The sequence below is a fragment of the Trachemys scripta genome, chromosome 3 (genome assembly GCF_013100865.1).
Source record: "Trachemys scripta elegans isolate TJP31775 chromosome 3, CAS_Tse_1.0, whole genome shotgun sequence".
Taxonomy (NCBI): Eukaryota; Metazoa; Chordata; order Testudines; family Emydidae; genus Trachemys; species Trachemys scripta.
Window position 1 is genome coordinate 83,034,521 of NC_048300.1, and position 27,414 is coordinate 83,061,934.

The following is a 27,414-nucleotide window of genomic DNA, read 5'->3' on the forward strand; positions in this document are numbered from 1 at the left end:
TGCATTTTCATTGTATTTTGGGAGGAAATAAGCACACAATTCTCATAAATGGCACAAAGTAAGGGTGTCCAATTCTACATGCTTTATGTAATAGAATATTAATTTCTTGTACTAATACCCTTATGGAAAAACATTACAGGGTTCATTAAAAATAATAGGATTCTATAGAAATTACTCAAAAATCTATATCTTTTATGTATATTTTTATCCATTCTGTAGAATTCCATAGCAGATATGTCATTATTAAATAGACTAGTTTAAAAAGTCTATAAAAAAGGTAGTTATTTTCTATTAAATTCTATAGTATTCGCCATAAGGGGAAAGTAAGACATAGCAGAATGTCTGATAAAGCCACATTTTAGGTGATTTTGCATAATTCATATTAAAAAAATAAGCCCCATTATAATGGGCTCAATACACCTATCTGTAGCAAATGTTCGGTGGTCTATGAGTCATCCCTCCTCAACTCTTTCCCTTGTCAAAGTTAATGTAGGTCATGTAATATTGTGGCTAAAATATACACTTATAAAAAATAAACATTTAGGGCTGTAAAGAGAACAGTTATACATAACTTTTCTGTTGTGTTTTTAGAATATTCAGTGTGTTTTTATTTGAGCTTTTTATATGTGTTTTTATTTAGTTTTTATTTGAGACAGCCTGCAACTGTACAAACTGCGCTGTGATCTTTTCAGATGTCACAAACCAAGCAGGGCTATGCTGGGTTAATACTTGAGTCGGGGAGCTCCAAGAAACATGCAGGTGGTAAGGAAGTCATGTTGGTGATTCAGTAAGTGACATTTCTCCCTTTGAGTCACTACTGAATCATTGTTCCAGCATAGCGTTTAGGGGAAGTTTGCTATCAGAGGTGTGAACTTTTGGGTAAAACAATAGTCTCTACCACCTGGGGTTATTGACTTTCTCGTGGCACTCTTTGGGTGAGGATGTTAACCCAATTGACCTGGTCAGATTTTAACTCAGGTAATTTTATTTTTTCTACTTAAATTCCCCTTTCAGTTTCAGTAAGATACTGTGCTCTTCTTTGCTTATCTCTGACTGTTTACTAGTGTTGTGGTATGGTGTTAAAACTATGCAGGGTTCCATCCCATGTGATGTGCCATTTCATTGGTGGGTGAAGTGCTCTGTATATATCCCTTATCTATCTCACAAGGGTGTTGTCTCTTAAATTAGTTAGTTTGTATAGCAGTTTGGAATCCTCAGGAGAAGCCTGCTGTGAACGTATAAAATATTATTGCTTTGATTATTTCTAAGGAGCTATTTAATAACAAGATTATTTATTGCATTACAGTTGTGCCTAGAGGCCACAATCAAGATTGAGGCCCTATTGTTCTAAGTGCTGTACACATACCTTGTGAGATACAGTTCCTGCATTGAAGAGTTTACAATCCAGGGCTCCGTAGGTTGTTACCTTTAAGCACATGAGTAGTTCCATGGACTTCAATTAGACTACTCATGAGAGTCAAGTTAAGTGTCCGAGTGTTAGCCCAAGTAGAAGAGGAAAAGTGTGGGAGAAAAGAAGTCTTTCCCCCATTATACAGATATGGAAATTAGCCACAGCAAGATTAAGTGATTTGCCAAGGTCACTCAACTAAGTCTGAGACAGAGCTGAAAATTGAACTCAGATTTACTCACATCATAACAACATAAGAATGGCCGTAATGGGTCAGACCGAAGGTCCATCCAGCCCAGTATCCTGTCTACTGACAGTGGCCAATGCCAAGTGCCCCAGAGGGAGTGAACCTAACAGGTAATGATCAAGTGATCTCTCTCGTGCCGTCCATCACCACCCTCTGACAAACAGAAGCTAGGGACACCATTCCTTTCCTGTCCTGGCTAATAGCCATTAATGGACTTAACCTCCATGAATTTATCCAGTTCTCTTTTAAACCCTGTTATAGTCCTAGCCTTCACAACCTCCTCAGGCAAGGAGTTCCACAAGTTGACTGTGTGCTGTGTGAAGAATTTCCTTTTATTTATTTTAAACCTGCTGCCCATTTATTTCATTTGGTGGCCCCTAGTTCTTATATTATGGGAACAAATAAATAACCTTTCCTTATTCACTTTCTCCACCTCACTCACTATCATATCCCCCCTTAGTCTCCTCGTTTCCAAGCTGAAAAGTCCTAGCCTCTTTAATCTCTCCTCATATGGGACCCGTTCCAAACCGCTAATAATTGTAGTTGCCCTTCTCTGAACCTTTTCTAATGCCAGTATATCTTTTTTGAGATGAGGAGACCGCATCTGTACTCAAGAGGTGGACGTACCATGGATTTATATAAGGGCAATAAGATATTTTCCGTCTTATTCTCTATCCCCTTTTTAATGATTCCTAACATCCTGTTTGCTTTTTTAACGGTCACTGCATGGACGTCTTCAGAGAACTATCCACGATGATGCCAAGATCTTTTTCCTGATTAGTTGTAGCTAAATTAGCCACCATCATATTGTATGTATAGTTGGGGTTATTTTTCCCAGTGTGTATTACTTTACATTTTATCCACATTAAATTTCATTTGCCATTTTGTTGCCCAATCATTTAGTTTTGTGAGATCTTTTTGAAGTTCTTCACAGTCTGCTTTGATCTTAACTATCTTTAGCAGTTTGGTATCATCTGCAAACTATGCAACCTCACATTTTACTCCTTTCTCCAGATCATTTATGAATAAGTTGAATAGGATTGGTCCTAGGACTGACCCTGGGGGAACACCACTAGTTACCCCTCTCCAATCTGAAAATTTACCATTTATTCCTATGCTTTGTTCCCTGTCTTTTAGCCAGTTCTCAATCCATGAAAGGATCTTCCCTCTTATCCCATGACAACTTAATTTACGTAAGAGCCTTTGATTAGGGACCTTGTCAAGGGCTTTCTGGAAATCTAAGTACACTATGTCCACTGGATCCCCCTTGTCCACATGTTTGTTGACCCCTTCAAAGAGCTCTAATAGATTAGTAAGACATGATTTCCCTTTACAGAAACCATGTTGACTTTTGCCCAACAATTTATTTTCTTCTACATGTCTGACAATTTTATTCTTTACGATTGTTTCAACTAATTTGCCTAGTACTGACGTTAGACTTACCAGTCTGTAATTGCCGGGATCAGCTCTAGAGCCCTTTTTAAATATTGGTGTTACATTAGCTACCTTCCAGTCATTGGGTACAGAAGCCGATTTAAAGGACAGATTACAAACCATAGTTAGTAGTTCCACAATTTCACATTTCACATCACAAGAACATCACACAGTTAGACATAGTATTCAATATGAATGGTATTCTGTGCTCTGTAAAGGACAAATTGTAGGCATGGTCTACCTCTAAAATTTAGGTCAACTTAGCTATGTTGGTCAGGGGTGAGAAAATTCACACCCTTGAGAGACATAGTTAAGCTGACCTAAGCCCCAGTGTAGATACTGCTAGTTCATTAAAAGAATTCTTAAGCCGATTTAGCTACTGCCTCTTGGAGACATGGATTAACAACAGTAATGGAAAAAACCCTTCTGTCACTGTAGCAAGTGTTACACTATGGCGCTACAGCTGCAGAGCTGTAGCTATGACACTGTGGTGTCTGTAGGGTAGACATAGCTTTTAGACAAGCAAGTATAGTTAGGGTGACCATATTTCCCAAAGGAAAACAGGACACCACATGGGTCTGGCTCAAGCTGCTCGCCTGAGCCCTGCCTGCCCCTCTTCCCGCCTCTCCCTCCCCTCACTGTGGCTGGCTGTTGCTGTTCTCCCAGGTTCTGCCTCCCTGCTGTGTGACTGACATTGCTGCTTATAGGAGCCCTGTTTCCGCCCCACGCACCCCAGAGGGTTGGTGTTGCTGCTCCCTTCCACCCCACATTTTCCTCTGAACCCCACTAGGGATGTGCATTACAGTTTTTTGAGAAAAATGGGCAAATGGGACAAATGCTCACTTTTGCCAAAAGAGCCAGGATGGCTGGGACAGGGCTTAAAAAAGGGACTGTCCCGGCCAAAATGGGATATATGGTCACACTGAGAAAGGTACAAGTCAGGACTGAAGTATGTTACCAGTATAGTTTGAATAAAACTAACTAGTACTACTACCCTCACTTTTTAAATTAGCTTTACCATTGTTGGGCACACACTGATATCCCTAAACTTTTTTCAGTGTTTCAGTTTTACCACAAAACTGATTTCCCTTAAAGCACAGTTCTGCTTTGAAATATGACTCTGTAAAAATAGCATTATGGGGTTCTTTGTTTAATGTTCTGATTTTTTTCATGTCTGGTGTGCTCAGTTGTCAGGTAAGAATATACATTTTCAACCCAAGACCTGAAAATCGAATTGGATTCCTTCTTTCTTCTATGTCATCACCTGTAATAAATATTCTGTTGGTAAAAGTAAGCCTACAGCAACACCATTGCAAAATCCATTGTCTTCAGTAGATGTGTCAAAATATAACTAATTGGGATTTAGTAACAATACTGTGGTTAATGCTCAAAAAGGAACAGAATCTAGTTCACTTTTGCAGAACTCTGTTGGCTTTCCTGTGTCACAAGAGTAAAAAGCACCAAAACTTCAGTGGCAGTTGAACTCAGAGGTGTTTGAGGAAGAAGCGGAAGATACCAGGCAACTGATAGTAGATGACCAGTTCCTGGAGCAGCTTCACAGGGTGCAACGCTGTTTGTGGGCTCATCCTGGTGGGAAAGGATTTTTCTGTAGACCTGAGATGGCCAGCAGTGACAAAAGAATTTCAGGCTGGGGAAGGCAACCTTTCTGTAGATATGTGCTGAACTAACCCCAAAGTGTCAGCCTGCCAACACCGGGTGCCCAATATCCATGCACAAGTACGTTGCCATTGCCATCTGGAAGCTGGTCACCCCATGAATGTAAGGGGTCTGTAGCAAACCAACTTGGGTTGGGGAGAGATGTTGGAGGCCCTTGTCCTGCAGGTGTATGATGCCATGGAATAGGTACTGTTGCACTCGGTTATAAAGCTTGGCAATACTCAGGATGTTATTGATGGCTTTGCACCAATGGGATTTCCAAATCATATTAGGGCAGTTGATGGAACCCATGTACCGAACATTTGTCGCCCACCCTGCCCTCCTGCTGTCCGGGTTCAGAATTCGTTAACAGGAAGTATATTTATTCACGGTGATCCAAGGTCTGGTTGACCACTGTGGCATGTTTACAGACATAGATGCTAGGCAATCTGGAAGGGTCCATGATACTAGGATCTTACAGAATTCAGCTCTGTTTAAATTAATGGAGAAAGGCGTGTTTGCACCTGGAAGCATTATGGATATTAATTGTATGGACGTTGTTCTGGTTATCCTGGATACCCTGGCTTATTTTCTGCTTTCCTGGTTAATGAGCCATTCACAAGCTGCTTGGACAGAAGGAAGGAACTGTTTAACTATTGCCTCAGTAGTTGCAGGAAGGTGGCATTTTTAGTGAAATAGGTTGCAAGTAGCAAAAAACAAAAGAAAACAAAACCCCCTAAAGATTAACCCAGCATGTTATATTTTCACAATATTTGTGAGAGGAAGGGAGAAAGCCTTAGCGATAAGTGGGAGGCTGAGGTATAGAGACTTGCTCATTGGTTTGAACAAGCAGCAAGGCGTCCAATACAAAATGGAAATAGGCAGCGGAAAGTTGTCAGGGGTGCCCATTGCTCTGATTTTGAATGTCAGGCCTGAAATGGTGCGGCTGTACCTCCAGCAGTTAATGCCTGGAGTGGAAGATTTTTGTGCTGTTCAGTGTTGCTTTTTGGCAGTAGAAGTGCAACTTTGTGGCAATCCTTAATTGTATCTTGTATTTTTGTCTGTGTTTGCAAAACCTTATGAATTAGTGCACACTTAATTATTTTCTATGCAAAATGAATTGTTGACTCTGTATGAATGAAATTTTAAAGTTTATTTATTATTAAACAATATATCATGTAACAAACAGAAATGAACCTTCAGCTTAAATGAAAAAACGCTTATAATTATGAAACAATATATTAAAAACCAATCTGTGATCTAACTCAAAGAACCCTTTCATTAAACCGGCAGCGAAACAAAACAGTAAAGTGCAACAGTGCAGTGCAGGGCACAAAGTCACAAGCGAGTACATGTCTTGGCTCTGCCTCTTCTGGCCTGGAGTGCTGAGGCTCAAAACTACCATCAGTGATAGAGGGCTCAAAAAAGCTGGGGTCCCAGGTACCACTGTTCTTGGTGCCCTAAGCTGGGGTCTAAGAGGGGAATGGCCTCTGGGAGCAGTGCTGTAGAGGTACAGAAGGATGGAGTTTGTTATTCCCGGTAGCCTGTATTGTCTGGAGCAGGGGTGGGCAAACTTTTTGGCCGAGGGCCACATCTCGGTATGGAAATTATATGGCGGGCCATGAATGCTCACAAAATTGGGGGGTTGGGTGCGGGAGTGGGTGAGGGCTCCAGCCAGAGGTGTGGGCTCTGGGGGGGGCCAGAAATGAGGAGTTTAGGGTGGGGGGGTAAGGCCTCCAGCTGGGGGTGCGGGCTCTGGGGTGGGGCTGGGTATGAGGCATTGGGGGTGCAGGAGGGTGCGCTGGGCTGGGACTGATAGGTTCCGATGGCGGGAGAGGGATCAGGCTGGGGCAGGGGGTCGGGGCGTGGGAGGGAGTCGGAGTGCAGGCTCTGGGCAGCGCTTACTTCAAGCAGCTCCTGGAAGCAGCGGCATGTTCCCCCTTTGGCTCCTATGTGGAGGCACGGCCAGGTGGCTCTGCGCGCTGCCCTGTCCGCAGGTGCCACCCCCACAGCTCCCATTGGCCTCAGTTCCCAGCCAATGGGAGTTGTGAGGGCAGCACTTGGGGCAGGGGAAGCGTGTGGGGCCCCCTGGCTGCCCCTATGTGTAGGACCCAGAGGAGGGACATGCCGCTGCTTCTGGGAGCCGCGCGGAGCCACGGCTCGTGCAGAGCAGGATAAGCCCCAGACCCCACTACCTGGCAGGAGCTTGAGGGCCAGATTAAAACATCTGAAGGGACGGATGCGGCCCCCAGGGCGTAGTTTGTCCACCCCTGATCTAGGAGCTTTATAACATGGCTTGGTGTTGGTTTACAGTATTGTATTGCCTGCTGCCCTAATAGGAATATGTGCTGCAACAGGGCATTTGTGCTTTGTCTTGTCTCCAGGAATTGCCTCTGTGTCTTCCTGTCTTTTTCCGTACTGTCTTTGGCCAGGACAAGGCTTTCTCTAGAAACTGTCATGCTGCCACTGGTCACTCAGCAATGATCTCTCTGGAAAGTTCCTTATCAGATTCTTCTCTGCCCTCACACATTGCCTCTACCTCTCTGCATTTTGCTGTTTTTTTGAGAGGCTCTGTAATGATGTCCACAAACATTTCATCACAAGTTTTCTGTTTTCTCCTCCTTAGGTTTTCCAGCTGCTCAGGCATTGATAAGGCCCCTATCCTTGAAGATCTGGCCGGTGTTGTTACCATAGTTGTGGAGATATTTTTTAAAAAAAGATAAGCACTTATTGTTCATATTCTAGGGAGGTGTGATAGTATTTTTTTAAACATGCATTTCTGGTGTTACCTCCCTGGGATTCTTCCCAGTCATGAGGGAACCTGGGAGATAGTCAGTAGTGTGTGAATTGGGATTTTTGTCTGTGCAGTGTATGTGGTGTGGCTTTGCCATTGTGCCTTGGAGGTTGTGGGTGGAGTGGGATTGGGAATCATGTTCCTGGTCAGGAGATGGGGTTGGGAATTAGGTTCCTGGTCTGTCTTTGTAGTTTTGCTGTGCCTGGAAGTGCCTGTATGGTATTGGAGGGGTTAGTGGAGGGCATCTGGAAGTGAGCTTGATAGTAATCCCCCCTAAACTCCCATTAGGGTGTCTTGACTCCGGATGACATTACACTGAGGTGGATGGCCAGAAGGCACAGAATGGCTATGTTCAAAAAGACAAAGCAAGGTACACTGTGAAGTTATTCACCGATATGGTGCTCCCTCTCCCCCTCTCAGGTATTGCATTGAGTGGAAGGGAACTGTGAGCTATAGCTGGGGGAATGACTGTGCAGTTATTCCTCAATCTCCAAACAAAAATTGAGCAATTTCTCAGGCTTAGATTTTGCTTTATCTCCCCTGCAGACATGTTGAAAGTGCAAAGAAAAAAAGCTTGGGTTCTGCAATGGTTGCCTGAAACATTCGCTGTTACCAGTACTTAAATGCACTCTAATATTCATTCTTATAGGGAAACTGTGCTCTTTGTAGCTTTATGGCATGCAGTGGCCATGTCTACCTCATGTAGAGTCAAAACACCAACCGAAATTCTTTTCCTGTAACTGCTGTCTCAATAAACTTTTGTGTTTTGCACAGAAGAATATTTTCCATATTCAAATCTGGAGCAGAGGGGGTGGAGTAGAGACTGTGGCTATGCCATGCCGGTAACTGCCATTTTGGATAGGGTTACCATATTTCAGCAAGCAAAAAAGAGGACGGGAAGAGCCCCGCCCCAGTCCTGCCCTAGCCCCGCCCCTGCCCCTTCCACTCCCTCCCACTTCCCGCTCCCCTCAGGATACCCAACCCTCCCCCTACTCCTTGTCCCCTGACTGCCCCCTCCTGGGACCCCTGCCCCTAACTGCCCCCCAGGACTCCACCCCCTACCTAAGCCTCCCTGCTCCTTGTTCCTTGACTGCCCCCTCCTCAGACCCTCCCCCCATCCTAACTGGCCCCCCTAGGACCCTACCCCTTACCTGTACCCTGACTGCCCCAAGCCTTATCCACACCCCCATCCCCAGACAGACCCCCGGGACTCCCATGCCCCATCCCACCACTCCCCTGCCCCCTGACAGCCCCCCCCAGAACTCCCAACCTCCCCCTTGTCCCCTGACTGCCCCCTCCTGGGACCCCTGCTCCTAACTGCCCTCCAGAACCCCACCCCCTACCTAAGCCTCCCTGTCCCTTGTCCCCTAACTGCCCCCTCCTGAGACCCCCCCACCCTAACTGCCCCCCCAGGATCCTACCACCTTTTGGGGTGATTTTTTTAACTGGTCTCCTTGTACTCAACAAGGGAGAAGGTAGCCAGCAAGCTCCACAAGCTGCTTGGGTTGAGTGGTCATGTAGTTATGTAAAATCCTGTCCAGTTCCTCAAAAAATGGACAGGTTACATGTTGCCTGCTGGCTTTTTTCCTGTTGTCCCTTATTTTAATATAGGTCCTCTTGAGCGGTTTGCTCTTTACCTGGCCCTGGTTGGAGTACCGGTTGTGGCCCTTGTGGACAACTGCCTAACGATGTCTACAAAAAGGTCTTTATTCCAGTAGCTGGCCACAAGAGCTTCCTGCATTGATGCTTCTCCCCAGATGACAATGAGATCCAAAGTCTCTGTGTAGCTCTAAGCAGCTGTTGTAGGGCTTCAGGGATAATAGTGCAGTTATTGTGATAAATTGAAATTCAGAAGCAAAATCTGGCGGTGTGCCAGTTTATAAATGGGGGAGGAGGGGGCACACAGGTAAACAGACAGGTCAGTAACAGTTGCCTGAAAAGCAGTATGGGACCACTATTGGAAGACTACTAAAGCTGTTTGCCACAGGCAGAGGATATGGGTTTATACAACAGTGGATGGGTGAGGTTGTGTGACCTGCGATGTGCAGGAATCAGACTATATGATGATCGTGGTTCCTTCTGGCCTTGAAATCTGTGAGTCTATGAGCAGCATTGTGTGCACATGAACCAGATATTGGATTAATATCTAAAGTTAGTTCATTTTGAAAGAAGACTTCAGAGCTCATGATAAATGTGGAGTCAGAGCACTGTAATAGATTGTGTCACGTGTACATAAGTGTTTTCAAACCTGATTAACTTGAAAAGCTGTGGATTAACCCGTCTCCCATGTAGACAAGCCCTAACTCCAAGAAAAAGCAATTCCCTCGCTGCACCGCCCTCCCCCCAGGACAATACAGGGCACCGATACTATAATCCGATCCACATGCACAGAACCTCACTGAAGTTAATGGTGCCTAGGGTTACCATTCGTCCGGATTCCCCCAGACACGTCCGACTTTTTGAGCTAAAAATAGCGTCGGGGGGAATTTGTAAATGTCCGGACTTCCCTCCATGCAGAGCGCGCGCGGCTAACAGGGCAGCTGGCTGGATGGTGTCACTTACATGGGGCTCCAACAGCCAGAGAGAGCACGTCCTCTGCCTCCCCTGCAGCAGAGATCACTGCCTCCCTCCCTCCCTCCCTGCATTCGCAGATCGCCTCCGGCAGTTTGCACCGGCAGTCTGGTGCTCCTCCCCGCTCCTCCTCCCCTGCCAGCCAGCCTGCCGGGACGAACGGCTCACAGAGACGTTAGGCGAAGGCCAACAACAAGGGAGCCAGGAAGTCGGAGAAGGGGCAGGGAGGTTTTGGAGGGGGCAGTCAAGAGACGGGGGGGGGGGGGGGGGGGGGGGGGGGGGGGGGTTTCTGGGGGTGTGTGGATAAGGTTTTGGGCAGTCAGGGTACAGGTAGGAGGTAGGGTCCTGGGGAGCAGTTGGGGGAGGGTCTTAGGAGGGGGCAGTTAGGGGACAAGGAACAGGGAGGCTTAGGTAGGGGGTGGGGTTCTGGGGGGCAGTTAGGAGCAGGGGTCCCAGGAGGGGGCAGTCAGGGGACAAGGAGCGGGGGAGGGTTGGGGGCTCGGAGGGGGGCAGAAAGTGGGAGGGGCGGGGCTAGGGCAGGACAGGGGCGGGGCTAGGGCAGGGCTCCTCCCGTCCTCTTTTTTGCTTGCTGAAATATGGTAACCCTAATGGTGCCTTCCCTCATGGAGCCCAAGGGTCCACCTGCAAAGATTAGATAGCATAACCCCCAAACCTGCAAACTCTTCTTGCGGGTTCTCCAATGCATCATGGCTTCTTGGTTTCTGTCTTTTAGAGCCTGAACATGCAAATACTTACTGCTAAACAGGGCAAACTGTCAGTAGGTAGTTCCTTTGAACTCAGAGGTGCTTAGATATTGTGGTGATGGTCTCATTGTAAAACACAGGATAGATAGCATTTCACTGAGTAGGCGGTATTTGCAGGGTCAAGTCTTTAGGTTGTGAACTCTTTGAGGCAGGGACTGCCTTTATTTTGTGCCCTGTATCGCTGCAAGCACATTGTTAGTCTTACCTAATAAATACCAAGAGCTTTCTTATAAAGCTGGGGTGAGGAAAGTGTATTACGTGTACTGAAAATTCAGCAAAATACATTTAGCTTGTAGTATAGCTTTAATTTTTCTAGTGGCAATGTTGACCAAGGCTTAAGGTATGGTTTTGTTTAATTGATCATTTATTGTAGTATATTTTTACCATAAAAGTATATTGCCTCTTCAGATGAATAATACTTAAGCTCAACGCTGGGCCCCAAACTGCCTGAGGTTATTATGGTTGAGAGAGCTGCCATAACATGATGGACAAAACTTAAGTAATGTTTTGAGTAAAGGGCGGTTGTATGCAGCAAAATATTTATTTCTAGTTACATTATTTATATAAAATGTATTTGGAATAACAAAGCAAGGAACCTTCATTAAAGTCATCAGAGGTTCACCATAAGCTGCCCATTGCTAATTCTGACTTTGGTAAGAGGGGATAAAAGTTATAGAAAACTGTCTTGAATCTTTAATAAATAAGGTTTCTGTGCGGCTGCTAAAATGTTATGCAATTCCACCGTATTGTGTACTGCTGTTATTGTTAGTCTGGTTTACTGCAGTATAAGGTAACAAATCTTTGGAAGGAAAAAATCTGAACAGAATTATAATTAGTCAAGGACATAAAACTGCTAGTTTCCACAGATATTTTAACCAGCTTCTCAATGAAGCTTGTATAATATGTGCCTTATGATGCAGCTTTAGAACATATGGGGTAACTGCACTCTCATTCTCAGCAGAGATATGTATTACTTAAAAGGAAATTTATCCAAAGGAGACAGCTTTCTGTTTCACCAACTCGCACATACACTCTGTGTGTGTGTGTGTGTGTGTGTGAGAGAGAGAGAGAGAGAGAGAAGTGGGAAGATTTATATTTTTCTGAGTGGTATCTGTAAGTTACTAATTTTTCAATTGGCATAGTACTGTTGAAAAGGAAATGTTTTACTTTATGATTGCCTTTCTGGGTGAATGTTTTTCTAATTATTAAAAATAAATGGTAATTTTGTGCAATCAGGTCTTAGGCATGGTGAGTTATGTACCTTGTGGTACAGTATGGCTCCAAAACTAATATTCTGTAGTAATAAGTCCTATTGAAGCTGTGCTAAGGACTATGCTGTGCAATTTAGATGCATTCCATAGTAAGGTGTCATGTGGTGCTGTACTGCCGCAGAAAGCTTTTGGTCATGAGGAGGCAGTGTGTTTGTTATAACACCCCCTTGTGGGGTGCAGCTTATTTCCCCCGTACCCGAGTAGCCAGTTCTACTGGTTGGTGTATATGAGGGGGCAGAGATATTGCCCTGCCTGCTCCCAGGCAAACAGGGAAGGAGCAATCCCTGTGGCACACACAACACAAGGGTTGCAGTTCTGCCTGAACCTTAAATGGGGGGGACTGTGAGAAAAGCTACTTATGCCCTCCCCCCAACACTGTACAATAAACTAAGCCTCAAACAGAATCGGGCTGCCAGCCGTAACACACCATAACCTGATTCACTAGTCATCTTTCAACTCCTCCCTTCCAATTATACACACCTTCCTGCTTTTATTTTATTTTATTTTTTTTCTGTTCACACTGCAATGGATTGAAGTGCCAAACCCTGCAACTGATAAGATAAGAACCACATGGTCCATTACCATAAGCTTGGGGTCTCTACTGGGCCTACTGACGCAAGCAGTTCTCCCCTGATGTCAAACAGCTGATAAGTAGCACCTTGGCTCTGTTCCCAAACTTCTGTGCCAGAGGGGAAAAAAGGCTCTTTGTCTGAAAAAGGCAGCTTTGTTGAGGTATTTTTTTAACATCTTATTGCTTTTCTTGAATTGAAGCCAGAGTCCTGTCTGTTAAACTATTTAGCATTATTTCTAAATTGTTTGGCAAGAATAAATGTCCGCTAGAAAAAAGTGTGTTTAATTCATCATTCATAATGTGCACTTCATTATGCTTGTTGCATCAGATGCAGAATACAGCATGTATTGTTTTTAAAATGGGATGTCTGAACCCATTTTTTGTGTATTACAGAGTGCTACGTAAAAGTTCTGTGAAGTACGCTTTTCAAGAACCCAATTTCTTGCTGAGAACCTGAAAGACATGTCATGAAATCAAGAATAATTTTAGATAAAGCATGTGTTGTCTCAAAATATTACACAATTTAAGTAATATATTGAAATGTAATAGTATTAATATAATTTGATAGTATTGAATGTCTCTATGGAGTATGAGAACTGACAATATTCTTACTGGTTTTCCTTTGCTTACTGTTGTTCCTTATCTTCTCTCTTTATGGTTCTTATTCTGTAAAATTTTATAATGCATTTCCAGTTTTGATACTTCTAAGGCTGTGTCTGCACTAGCACTTTTGTTGGTAAATTTATGTCGCTCGGGTGTGGAAAAAAAACCCTCTTGAGTGACATAAGTTACCCTGACAGAAGCACTGGCATGGACGGTGCTATTTCGGCGGGAGACACTCCCCCACTGACATAGCTACCACCGCTTGTTTGCGGTGGTTTAATTATGTCGATGGCAGAACTCTCTCCTGTCGGTATAGAGCAGCTACATGGGAGAGCTTGCAGCGGCGTAGCTGCATTGGTACAACTGTGCCACTGTAAGGTCTCTCATGTAGACGTTGCCTAATGATCATTAAAGAAGTGCAAACATATTTGATAATATACTCCTGGGTGTTCTCTTTCTTGGTAATGTCTTGTGTATCAACAAAAACCTTTAGTGTCCTCTTTACCAAATATTGCTCAATGTTAAGATGTATACAGGAAAAAATGGGGACAGTTAGCTGCCATTTTCAGGCAGTCATCTATGGATCACTGAAACTCTTTTGAATTAATGCTGGAGCTTATGAGCTGTGTTTGGTTCCTTCATATGATGGATTTATGTAAGTAATGGTTGTGTAAACCTTTTGTTTAAAGGTCCTATTTTCATGGATATGCAGATTGCCTATAAAAGTTCACCTCATCTATAACTTGGCATATATATTTTTATTTTAGGTTTGTGTGTGTGTGTGTGTGTGTGTGTGTGTGTGTGTGTGTGTGTTTTAATTTTATTTGACCATTTTTGAGCCAGTTGGCATCATCTGTAGGGAATACGTGATGATGTAGTATAAAAAGGTTTTAAGAATGTGTTTGGGATGGCCATATTAATGATAAATTGTGAAGCCATGAGTGAGTTGTGGGGGTCATTGTGAGTGCTGGTAAAAGCTTTATATTACACCGTCATGATAGTCTGTGTATGTGTCGCACATTTCAGAAAAAAATAAAATATTTCAGTTTGTAAAAATTTTATTGGGGCTACTTTCTGCATCCTGAATATATGGCATCTTGGACAGGTACAATCTGTTTGAGCTAGCATGGATGTATGTCTCCTTGTGCTGGGAATCACTCCCCAGCTTGAAGTGTAGCTATATCCTTAGATGAAAAAGAGTTATGTATTTAAGTGTATGTCCTAGTGGAGATAGATATCACTTTCACATATGTGACATGGTTTGTGTACATATAATGGAGGCCCTGGTAGTTACTCCATAGTTAAGGACAGTATAGTGGACCACTCTCTTTCCTAAGGGCAGCTTTTCTTCACTCTGAATGGAAACAATGGGTGGCAGTGCCCATTGGGGCATCTTTGCTAAAGGAACTTCTATCCTCATTCCCATTGTAAACAATAGAGTATGTCAGCCGTTTTGTCATGGAATTTTCTGCAGCAGAGCAGTGTTTGTCAGACCCTGCTGAAGAGGAAACTTTCAATTATGAAGAATAATGGCAAAAATGACCATTAATCCTAAAAAAAGTTTGTTTTAAATATAACCCAGTGCATTGAGATTTTAGTGAGTTTTACTTGATGGATGGGAAGTTTGAAAAGTCTGGATTATTCCATTATTAAGATAATTTGGGACAAAAAAGTTTAACATAGAATGTTGTATTTTTAAGGACCATTTTAAAATTAATTTTACTGCAAATCAGTTTACTTTTAAGTTCTCAGAAAAATCATTCTGTACTCGAAGAATAAGTACTGTAACTTGGACAGATATATATTATGTTTTTCATGCATAACAACATGGTTGAATTGCTCCTTTAAGTACAAAACTCAATTCAGCCTTACCTATGCAATGCACACCTGACTGTAAACACACAATAGTTTGGAAAAACCTCTTCTGCATATTTCTCAAAAGCAGTATAATAGAATTTAGTTCTATATAGCTCATTTCATATTCTGGGTAACTCAAAATGCAGCTTTACAATATGGCAATCAAGAGCCTTATCCTACAATGGTTCTCTCTGCACGTGGAACTCCTATTAAAGTCAGTCAGAGTTCCAGCCATGGAGAGCTTGCAGGATTGGGCTCACAATGATTGAGTAGGAGGTAATGTAGGAGTGACTGTATTGGTAGCAGTTTACACACTGTCTCATGCATTCAAACAGATTTTATTCAGAGGTGGGAATATTGGACAGAGCACTGTTTTTATCTCTTTGTGAAAAATATCATGTTAATTCCCAACTGAACAGTCAGATAAGGGACTGTTGAAGTGAGGCGCCCATGTGGATAGTTCATCTGAATGATATTGAAATGAAATTTGGCATAAGGTAACCCACTGTGTAAGCTAATCACTTTAGCCCTATTGGTATTTCAGGGGATGAGGGGGGGAATTTTTCCATTCATTGGTCAAACCTTTTTGACTATGTGCATATTTACTTATATATAAAAAACAGAATATGCAGTGTACATTTAAAATAATAAATTATTCAAACATAATTTACCTGACCTGTTTGGAGCAGTCTGGTCCGATGGATAACCAAGCATTTTAGAACTTTTGCACGAACTTTTATTTGAAAGAAAAACAGCAATGATCAATAGACAGTTAAATATTTAGTACAAAAATAATACATAATAAAAATGAATTATCTTAAGATCTTAGAAATACCAACCACTGTTTCATTATCTCCATGACTCTAAATCGTGTCTCTCTGTTGGATCTGCTATTTAATTTTACTTCCCAACAGAAGGTAGAACCTGATGTTGTAAATTAAGGGTAAGATCCTGGCCTCACTGAAGACAATGGCAAAATTCCCAATAAATTAAGTGGGGTCAGGATTTCACCTTAGGACTTGAGTCCCTATTATCTTGCAGTAGGGTATGAATATCCCCAATTGAAGTCAATAGGAGTTTCTGAAATCTGATGTGGGAGAACAGGTTATTCAGTTCCCATTTGAATTGATGACTTTTAAAACTGTAAGTTATGTTTATCCATATAAAATACTTGATTAAAAAAAGTTTAGAAAATAAATACAGTTACCATATAACTTTGAAAGTCACCTTCCATCTCAGACATTCAGTATTCTTTACAATATCAGACTGACAAGAGGACAGCTTCCTATTTGAATGTAAATAGTTCTTGTTATTTACATTTTGTGATGAGGGATTCAATCTGCTTTCACTGAAGTCAGTGGAGATGGTCCGTTGACTTCTGTGGGGTAAGCATCATCATGCCCCCTTCTTTGTAACTAGATATAGTGATTCTGATGTTCTTTATATTACCATACTATTTCTTTTAAAACACCACAAACTACAGTATGTTTATAATCACTTAAATTGATTTTTGAATGAAGATTGAAATACATCTGTCAAAGCCACTTTACAATAACTCTATTAGTTAAGGATAGCAGATTGGCCTTAAATATTAATTAACTCTTTTGTCATTTGTGCACCATATTTTAAGTGCTTTAAAATGTTAATATATTTTTGTACAAGTTGGCATTAATTAAGGAGAACTTGTCATTCTTCTTCGAGTGCTTGCTCATATCTGTTCCACATTAGGTGTGTGCGCGCCACGTGCACCATTGCCAGAGATTTTTCCATCAGTGGTATCTGTCGGACTGACTCTAGCACCCTCTGGTGCCATATGCGTATGCACTGGTAAAAGGAGCATGCCAGTTCTGCGCGCTCTCAGTTCCTTCTTACTGCTCATGACAGTGGCTGGAACAACTCCTCTTGCTTCAGCAAGGCATTATTCAGTGGTTTTCTCTTCAACTTAGATTTATTAGTCTTAGTTAATAGTAGTGTAAATAGTATAGTGTATATAGTTCGTCCCCCTCTCTTAGCATAGAGGGGCTCCCTTTGTCTCTGGGGATGGGCATGCACTGGTCCCCGGGCTTCAAACCTTGTGCCTCCTGCAGCAAGCCTGTGCCAGTGAGCGACCCCCATAAAAAAAGACAGGGAGGCTGGACTGAGGGCTGTCCTGATGGAAGCCACACTTGGATCAGCATTGGAGCTATACTGATCAGATTTGGCACCGAGCACCTCAGCTTCGGTGCAAAGTGACTCTCTGGCACCGGACATTTCTTGGCACCATTCTCCATCTCCAGTGCCAAAGAAGAAACATAAGAAGCAGTAGTCTGAGACGGATGGGACACCTTCCGGTACCAAGAAAGAACAAACAGGGAAAGCAGTGGAGTTCGACCCATGTCAGGCTACTCTTGCACGCCTGGTCTCCTAGCAGCACTGTAGACTCCACCCCACTCGCAGGTGTCGTTGAGTCCGGTGCGGGACCTCCCACCAATGCCAGGAAGTCATTGCGGTAACAGCAGGATCACGATGCCTTCTACCCCAGAGGCCTTTGCAGTGGGCAGGGATTTACTATCACTCCCGGTACCATTGAACCCGATGGGACAACCACCAGCTTCAATGAGCCCAACAAGCAGAAGGGAGCATGGGGCTCTGAGCTCTTACCTGGCACCAAACCCCAGTGCAGTTCCCCCTGCTAGTGCCAGGCCTTCGACGAATCCTGGACTTGCACTGCCTCAACAGATATCTCAAGAAACTGAGGTTCGGCATGGTCTCCCTGGCCTCCATCATTCACTCCCTAAATCCAGGGGACTGGTATGCCGCCCTTGACTTAAAGATGCCTATTTCCATCTTCCAAGGCCACAGAAGGTTCCTCAGGTTTATTGTAACCCAAACCCATTACCAATTCACCATTCTCCCCTTTGGCCTGTTGGCAGCCCCTTGGCAAGGTGATCAAGTCTACACATACCTCAATGACTGGCTGATCAAGGGCCACTCAGAGACTTAACTAAGGAACAGCATCAGCCTGGTCCAAGCCACCTTCCAAATACTGAGCCTGTTGATAAATAAAAGTCAACTCTTGTCCCAGTAGATAGAACAGAGTTTATCAGGGCAGTGCTAGACTCGACCCAGGCCAGAGTCTTCATTCCATAGGCCCGTTTCCAGATGATATTGGATCTGATATCCAGGGTCAAAGCTCACCCTGTCACAACAGCTCATACTTTTGGGGCACATGCTCTGTCCACTTATGTGGTATGACATGCAAGGCTGTGCCTCAGACCCTTGCAGATGTGGCTGGCCTCAGTGTACTCACCAAACAGACACCACTTGGACTCAGTGCTGACGGTTCCTGCCCCGGGACTCGCATCCCTTGACTGGTGATGGGCCCCCAGTCAGTAGCTGCGAGTGTTCCCTTTACCACCCATCAGCCTTCAGGATCCCTACTTTTGGACACATCCAATCTAGGTTGGGGAGCCCACCTTGAACACCTCAGGATGCAGGGCCTGTGGTCCCAGGAAGAGGTCCTTTACATAAATGTCAGGGAGCTCATAACAGTCTGCATAGCTTGCCAAGTGTTTGTTCCCCAGATCACAGGCAGAGTAGTTCGAGCACTTATGGACAACACGGCAGCTATGTTTTACATCAACAGACACTGAGGAGTGCGCTCCTCTACCCTGTGCCGGAAGGCCTTCTGTCTGTGTGACTTTTATGTAAAGTACTCCATTCCCCTCGAGGCTTCCCATCTTCCGGGAGCCCAGAATGCCTTTGCAGATCACTTCATCAGACCTTTTTTTTTCTTACCACCAGTGGTCCCTTCACCCAGAAGTGACCAAGTACATCATCCAGTTGTGGGGGTCTCCCCAGATAGACCTCTTCGCAACCAGGCAGAAAAGAAAACGTCAGCAGTTTTGCTCACTAGGCTGTCTCAGCCCAGGCTCCATCTCAAATGCTTTTCTGCTCCCTTGGACAGAACTCCTTTACTATGCATTTCCTCTGGTGCACAAGGTCTTTCTGAAAGTCAGACAGGACAAGGCAAGGGCCTCTGCGTGGTCACACCAACACTGTTTTGGCACACAACTACACTTACCAATAGTGCCCCAGCTGTTGCCTCCAACCTGCCCGGACCTGATCTCACAAGACCACAGCCGTTTACTCCACCTGAACCTCGGGGCCCTTCCCTTCACCCGGGAAGCTCCGCGATTGAATCTGGAGCCGCAAGCCTGTTCAAAGCCAGGTCTTGCTGGGTAGTAGAAAGCTGTCTACCAAAGCTACTAACCTGGCCAAGTGGAAATGTTTCTCGGTATGGTCTTCTCAATGAGGTCAGTCTTGTCTTGGTGGTCCTTTCAATCTGTGCTGGAATACCTGTTCCATCTGAAATAACAAGGTCTGGCCCTCGCATCTATCAAGGTACACCTAGTTGTGATCTCAGCTTTCCACCCTCCAGTGAGCGGCAAGTCAGTCTTCTTTCATGAGATGTCCATTCGCTTTCCTAAGGGGTTAGAAAGACTACACCCTCAAATTCGCAAACTGATTCCACTGTGGGACTTAAACCTGGTCTGTCAAGACTCGTGGGCCCTTCCTTGAACTGCTAATATCATGCCCTCTTCTGTATCTCTACTGGAAGATCGCCTTCCTAATAGTGATTATGCTGGTAAGAAGAGTTTCAGAAATCAGGGCCCTTACGTCAGAACCACCATACATGGTGTTCTTTAAGGACAAGGTCCAACTGCGCCCCCACCCAGCCTTCCTTCCAAAGATGGTCTCGCAGTTGCATAGTAACCAGGCCACTTTCCTGCCAGTTTTCTTCCCACAACCACACAAGAATTCAGAAGACCAATCTCTTCACTCTTTATTAAATGTGCCCTTGCCTTCTATATTGAGAGGACCAGGCCCTTCTGTAGATCGTAGCAATAGCAGAAAGGGTGAAAGGCCTGCCGGTCTCAGCCCAGAGAATCTCATCCTGGATAATCACCTGTATTCAGGCATGCTATTGGTAGGCAGGCATCCCACCTCCAGCAACCTTCACCACTCATTTGATGAGAGCTCCGGCCTCATCAGTGGCGCTTCTGGCCCAGCTCCCAGTCCAAGACATCTGCAGGGCCGCAACCTGGTTATCAGTGCATACCTTCTCCTCCCACTATACCATCATCCAGCAGGCTTCAGATGACACCAGGTTCAGGAGAGCAGTGTTGCAATCCGCATATCCATGAACTATGAGCCCACCTCCTAGGGTACCGCTTGTGAGTCACCTAAGATGTGATGGACATGAGCAAGCACTCGAGGAAAAAAAAACGGTTACTAACCTTTCTGTAATTGTTGTTCTTTGAGATGTGTTCCTCATGCCCATTCCGTGACCCATGCTCCTGCCCCTCTGTCTGAGTACTCTGACAAGAAGGAACTGAGAGGGTGCAGGGTCAGCAGTGCCCCTTATACCCGTGCATAGGCATGTGGCACCAGTGGGTGCTAGAGATGGCCCAACAGATACAACTCTGGTGTTGGTTCATGCAGTGTGCACGCACCTAACATGGAATGGACATGAACAACACATCTTGAAGAACAGTTACAGAAAGGATAGTACAGAAAGATCAGTTAATTCTATATTTACAGTCACTTTGTTTGATAACTTTAATAGGGCAACCTTGATGGTTCCATAAAAATAAAGAATTAACGCCATAAGTTTTAAACATTTTTTTTAATGATGCAAAAGTATGTTCAGCTCTGCCTTTTTCCCAGTAATTCACGTGAGAAATTCAGAGACCAACCTACATGTTGGCCCCTGGCCTGAATTTTTTGGCAGCATATTGCTTAAAACTCATAATTTGTGTGTTATGCATTTTGGAAAATCCCTCCCATTCTCCTCCAAAAAAAAATAGACTGAGCTCCTTTCACAGCTTTCCTACTCCCTCCAGAACAGCAAAAACAGATGTACATTGTTTTGCATGTCATCATTAAACTATAGTTAAATGAATGTGATGGAGCAACTTCATTCTCTTTTACACTGTATTTTTTACATGGCTTCTTTCATAGCAAGTATCACAAAATGCTGCGCAAAGAAGTTACACAATCATAATCTAAGGGAAAATGAAAGTTTCTTTTAGGCAAGATTTAAAGAGGCAGTGACTCAGTTGTTCAGAGAAGGGGGAGAGAATTCCAGAATTATGGCTCAAGAGAAAAGAAAGAGTGACACACACACACACACCCTCCCAACTATGGAAAATTGCCAGGTGAGGACAGAGAGAAAGTCAAGATAAGAGGAGCAGGATGAGCAGGCAAGAGATGAAGAATGGATCAGAGAGAGAGTGAGTCCAGGGAAAGTTTTGAAAACCAAGAGGTCAATTTAGAATAGAAGATGGAGGTGGCTATAGGAAGCCAGTAAAAGCAATGGAGGGCAGAGATGAAATAAACTCACTTCCTGGCATGACTGCAGAATGCAGCCACAGTATTCTTGACTTCCTGAAATTTGGTGTGTGGATTTAAGCCCGTATGAGAGGGAGTTGCAGAAGTCGAGAAGGAAGTGATTTAGGCATGAATAGAGATATCAGTGAGGCTAAGTCTAGAGAATGCTGTAGCGTATGTCAGTAGCATTTTATTGCTTCTGTAAATACTATGCCATACACAATGGTGTATGTAAAGCAGGTAACCTTACTGATGCATATTATGAACTTTGTAACAATTTAAGAGAAAACAAAGATTTTCTTGTGTCACACTGAGCTGACACATTGGATAAGCCTTCAGCACTTGTAACGCAGCCCATCGTAGTGAGCATGGCAGTTGAAATTTTTACATGTTCAGTCATCTACACAATATCTAGACCAAAGTGCAGCATCTGAGTGTACAGTTAGGTGCTGTTATTTCTTTCAGTAGTTGACACAATTTAATATAGTGGTGGAGGATGAGACAGGACTAGGACAAATAAGGAATGATGGAAGGTTTGACTTCAAAAAAAGGTGGGGGTTACAGTTACAACAGGCAGGCAAGTTCAGTCAGTGGCCTGAAGGAGTACAGTGTGTGGGCTGGAAAGAAGCAGCCATGAGACAGTTGTTGCTCAGAGCCTCTTTGTGGTGATGGTGGTCTGGCCAGGCAGCAAAAATGTGTTGGCACCTTGTTTGTAAACTAATTTAAACTGACAGTCGTCCTTTTATGAAAGGCACAATGTTATTACAATATATTACCATAACTTGATATTAATTATTCAAATATAAATGAATTGTTTCAAACAACAGAATAGAGAGAGTCTTCGGGCCAGCTTTACAAAGGATTTGGGCGCCCAAAGATGCAGATAGTTGCCTAGTGGGATTTTCAAAAGCACCTAAACAGATTAGGTGCCTAAATTCCATTGAAACAGGTGGGTCTTAGGTTTCAAAGTGACATATTTGAGCACCTACCACTTTGTAAATCTGGCCCATAGTCTTCAAAAAAAATATCTTCAAGCCCCAATCTAAGTTTAATTAATGAGGTAGTAAGCTGTGTTTGCCTGAAGATATCTGTGGGTACCAACTACTCTATTAAGCAAGTGTTGGAGTCTCCTTTAGAGAAACATGCTTCATTCGTATAACTTTTTTTCATGGTAAGGTGCTGGGAATTCTTTTTGAAAATGCTTAATTGAATGCCTCTAGGTTCTGCCAATAAAAAGACAGGCAACTTCTTTGATAAGGAGACCACAACCAGCTAGCAGTATCCATGATGCCCAAGCATGCATCCTAAACTTCCTTGTGACAGAAACGGAGGCTACTTGGGGTGCACGGGCAAAGTGCCCTCAGTTCCTTCTCAATCACCTACGCCTGAAATGGAACTTTAGCGTGTCTGCTTTGAGCGTGCCGTGGCCTTTCTGTTTCCTTTCTCCTTAGTGTTAATATACTTAGTTTGTAGTTGTTAGTATAGGTATAGATAGTTTGTGTAGGTAGTGAGTGGATTGTTTTGTTCTCCTCTCCCTTTTTCCTCCGGGAGACTTGTTTAATCTCACAGGGCATGCTTGGCTTGCCAGGCTTTAAACACTGCTTCTCCTCCTGAGAGGCTATTCCTGTAAGCGATGGCCACTCTAAGTGCATCTGTTGCTTGGGGGAGTCTGTATCAGTACAGCTGCGCCACTGGAGTGCTGTATGTGTAGACATAGTTAAACAAGTACGTGAAGCCACAAAAGTTCAGGATGGTAACTCTGGCAATTATAATTCCCTTACTGGAGGAAGAGGATTGGTTTTCAGCCCTTGACCTACAAGATGCCTATTTTCATATAGCAATACACCCATTGCAGAGGAAGTAACTATGCTTCCCCATAGGCCAGAATAATTTCCAACACTGGGTGCTTTCCTTCAGTCTATCATCAGCTCCAAATCTTAATTCCCCAGGTCATGATCAAGATCAGATAGGACAGAGCCAGAGGTATCCTTATAGTGCCAAACTGTCCAAGACAACCTTGGTTCCCTGTACCTGCTTCACCTATCTGTTCAACCACTGTTCAAGCTTCCAGCCATTCTTCACCTCCAATCTCAGGATGTGGGTCATGTGCTTCAGCCCAGTCTAGTGGTTCTATGCCTCAAGTGTAATTCCTTGATAGTTTTTGGGGATAGAGGCTTTCTGTTCTGCGGAAGTACTACAAGTACTATTAAATATTAGAAAGACCTCAACCCACACTACTTTACCTACAGAAGTGGAAGAGATTCTCTCATTGATGCAGTCATTGCTCCTTCCAGACTGATTAAGTTACACTTCCACTCATCCTGGATTATCTGTTGGATCTGAAGAAATCAGATTATTCATCGGCTCAATTAAGGTACATTTGGCCATTATATCAGCCTTTCATCCCCAGGTGAAGTGTCATTCTCTGTATTTGCTCATCCAGCATCATCTAGATTCCTTAATGGGTTAGGAAATCTCTACCCTCATGTTTATATAGCTTACCCTTACCTGGGACCTCAACATGGTTCTCAATCACCTTGTGAGACCTCCATTCGAACCAATGGCAAATTGCTCCCAGCTTCATTTATCTATGAAGATTGCCTTATTAGTTGCCATCACATGGCCTGTGGGGTTGGGGAAATCAGGTCCTTAATGGCAGATCCCTTCTTTACAGTATTCTTCAAGGATAAGAACTTCTTGCACCCACATCATAAATTCTTACCAAAAGTTCAATCGGATTTCCATCTCAATCAATCAATCCACCAGTATTTTTTTCTGAAATCTCATAGTTCTCAGCAGGAATCCTATTTCCATACCCAGGATGTTGGAAGATCTCAGGCAACGTCTACAGTATTACTGAAGAATGTACCAATATCTGAGATATGCAAGGCCGCTACATGGGCTTCAATACATACATTTACAAAACATTATGCCCTTATCCATGCCATCAGATCTGATGCAGTACTTGTTTTTGCAGTACTATCTTCAGTTCTAGACTCTGTTCTGAAACTTGGAAGTCACCTGAAGTGGCACTCCCATAGGGACACTACTCAAAGAGGAGACTCACCTTGCGCAGTAGCTGTAGTTCTTCAAGATGTGTGTCATATGGGTGCTCCAATGTCCACCTTCCTTCCCCTGTGCTTCCTATTGTTCCCTAGGGGACACTGACATAGAGAAGGAATTGAGGGTGGTTTGCCCGCAAACCCCTATATAGCCCTTCTGAGAATGTCTGGACTGAAAAATCATGGGACACTGGGAAATTTTTTAAAACTCATATGACTTTTGAATGAATAACATCTAAACATGTTTAATTTTGTGCTTTCCAAATGACCAGAAAAAGTTCTCATGCCATATTTTTAGCATCCCTATTTGCCAAAAAAAATAAAAATAAAAAGTCATTCCAATCAAAAGTTAGAGGAAAAGGAAAGTAGGGCTTAGAATGGAAACGTGACCTATGGAGTTGCTATATCTGCCATGATTCTTTCTGACTTGTGGGCTGATTCCATGCCTGGTCATATTTTATATTATATCTTTCCTTACAGTTTTGTGCTATCCAGGTTTGCAGATTGTTATGGATTCTGGTGAGTGCTCCCTGCTGGCCACCCACTAGGGCTGCTGTGAGTGGAATCCAAGCTTCTGCTGTTGTGGATGCCCTGGGGTTTGTTAAACGTTTAGAGCCTCATCAGGCTGCAGCATTGGTTCTTCCCTTGGTCATTCTGGCACATTTCCTGGGCACTGACTCTGCCTGTCTATGGCTACACTAGAGAGCTTACAGCAGCACTGTGAATCTGCGCTGCTGTAAGCTCTCTGGTGTAGCCTCTCTAAGCCGATGGGACAGAGCTCTCCCATAGACTTAATATACCCCCAACAAGCAGCGGTAGCTATGTCGGTGGGAGAAGCTCTCCCACCGACATAGTGCTGTTGACCTAAGCACTGGGGTGAGTGTAACTTACATTGCTCGAGGGGGTGGCTAATTCACACCCCTGAGTGACATAAGTTATATTGACGTAAGTGGTAGTGTAAACATGGCCCCTTGTAAGCAAGCTGGACTCACCCCTGCGGCGCCTCCTGCTGGTTGTCCCTGGGAATTAGCTCATCCCAGCTCCGGAGCGCCCTCTGCAGGCCGGTGATCCACTACCGCTTGGCCCTCCTGTCCCTCCCTGGACTCCAGGAGGGATAGCTCAGTGATTTGAGCATTGGCCTGCTAAACCCAGGGTTTTGAGTTCAATCCTTGAGGGGGCCACTTAGGGATCTGGGGCAAAAATCAGTACTTGGTCTTGCTAGTGAAGGTAGGGGGCTGGACTCGATGACCTTTCAGGGTCCCTTCCAGTTCTATGAAATAGGTATATCTCCACATATTTATTTATTTATTTATAGGTATACCCCTTCTTGGAAATGGAGCTCCTCAGCCCATCTGCCCTAAGCCCCCAGGACCAACACTGACCCCAAGATGCCCCAAGTTACTTAACATATCCTTCTCACAGACCTCAACTCCAAAGATGGGAAACTTCTGGTTACAGTTTGACTCTCTCCTGGGCACTCAGCAGTTGTAATACAGTCAACACACACACACTTTGCACTGTCTAACACAGTGGTGGGCAACCTGCGGGCTGCCCGCTGCCCATTAGGGTAATCCGCTGGCAGGCCGCAAGACAGTTTGTTTACCTTGACCGTCCGCAGGCATGGCTGCTTGCAGTTCCCAGTGGCTACGGTTCGCTGTTCCCAGCCAGTGGGAGCTGCGGGAAGCAAATGTAAACAAAGTGTCTTGCGGCCCACCGGCGGATTACCCTGATGGGTGGAGTGCGGCCCGCCGGTTGCCCACCACTGGTCTAACACCTTTATGCTCTTTATACTTAATTATGTAAGGCACAGGAGAATACAGATCATATAAACCAAGAAACATTACACACATGTCCCTTTCTATCTCACCCTTCCCTTGGGAGTCTTTAGGGACCATCAGTGTCCAGGAAGGCTGGTGGGTAGGGTGCCCCCTTCTCAAACCCAGGCTTGAAGAATTGATCTGTGTAAGCTCCAAAGCTTGTATCTCTCTCCAGCAGAAGTTGGTCCAATAAAAGATATTACCTCACCCACCTTGTCCCTCCTTATGCAGGCCTGTTGCATGGTAGGTGGTCTCTCTCCCTCCTGAATCCCCTTATCCAGCTTCTGTGAACTTGCTCTCACCTAGCCTCTATTGTTCTCTTCCTGGTAACTTTCCACTATTCCTACCTTCCCCCATCCCTTCAGAGGAATCAGGTAAGCTGGTTTTTCTAAGGTTGCAACTGCTTTTTAGCGTAACTTTTTGTGAGATGTGAGTACCGTTGTTAACCTTAAGTATTTCCCATTGTTGGGATTTTGTGGTTCCCAATGAGTCAGATGCTGGGCAGAATCAAGGGACTTCGATGCGATTCAATTCGATGCGATTCAATTCAACAAGGCTTTATTCAATGTGCACAAAGGGAGAGCCCCGGGTACAAAAATCAGGCAGAGTCCCTCCAGCAAGGAGCCCCTCCCATTGTTGTTTTATAGCACATGGCACTTACATAACAAGTTACATAACACAAACCTCTAACCAATCAGATTTAACCTTTCCATATATGGATTTGTTTATCACATGCTCATAGTCCTCCATTCCACATGCTGAGCTCACCCCCCTCCCCTTGGCCTTCTCTAGAATGTTCCTAGGGTGGTGAGCCACAGCATGCTTCCCTATGCATAAGCACCCTGCAAACCACATTTTATCCTAAATGAACATAAGCATACCCTTCACCATTGACCATGTCTGTTGCATATCTGCTCTAGGTCCTCTCAGTAGTGGTGGACTCATACATGTAGGCACAGATGATAAAGCAGTTTTTCATAATCAGAC

The 27,414-nt window shown here is 44.1% G+C and overlaps 1 protein-coding gene across 4 annotated transcripts in view; it reads left to right on the forward strand.

Moving 5' to 3' along the window:
• The window catches only part of PDE10A (phosphodiesterase 10A), a 270,956-nt gene that overhangs the window by 57,210 nt on the left and 186,332 nt on the right, over nucleotides 1-27,414 (forward strand). Inside the window, exon 1 of one of the 4 annotated variants that reach the window (XM_034765251.1) lies at nucleotides 7,360-7,909. The exons of the other annotated variants lie outside the window; for them this stretch is intronic. Within the exon in view, the coding sequence (XP_034621142.1) occupies nucleotides 7,864-7,909 (46 nt within the window). The 5' untranslated portion in view covers nucleotides 7,360-7,863. Of the gene's footprint in view, nucleotides 1-7,359; nucleotides 7,910-27,414 lie in introns of those variants that run through there. 4 annotated transcript variants of the gene reach the window in all.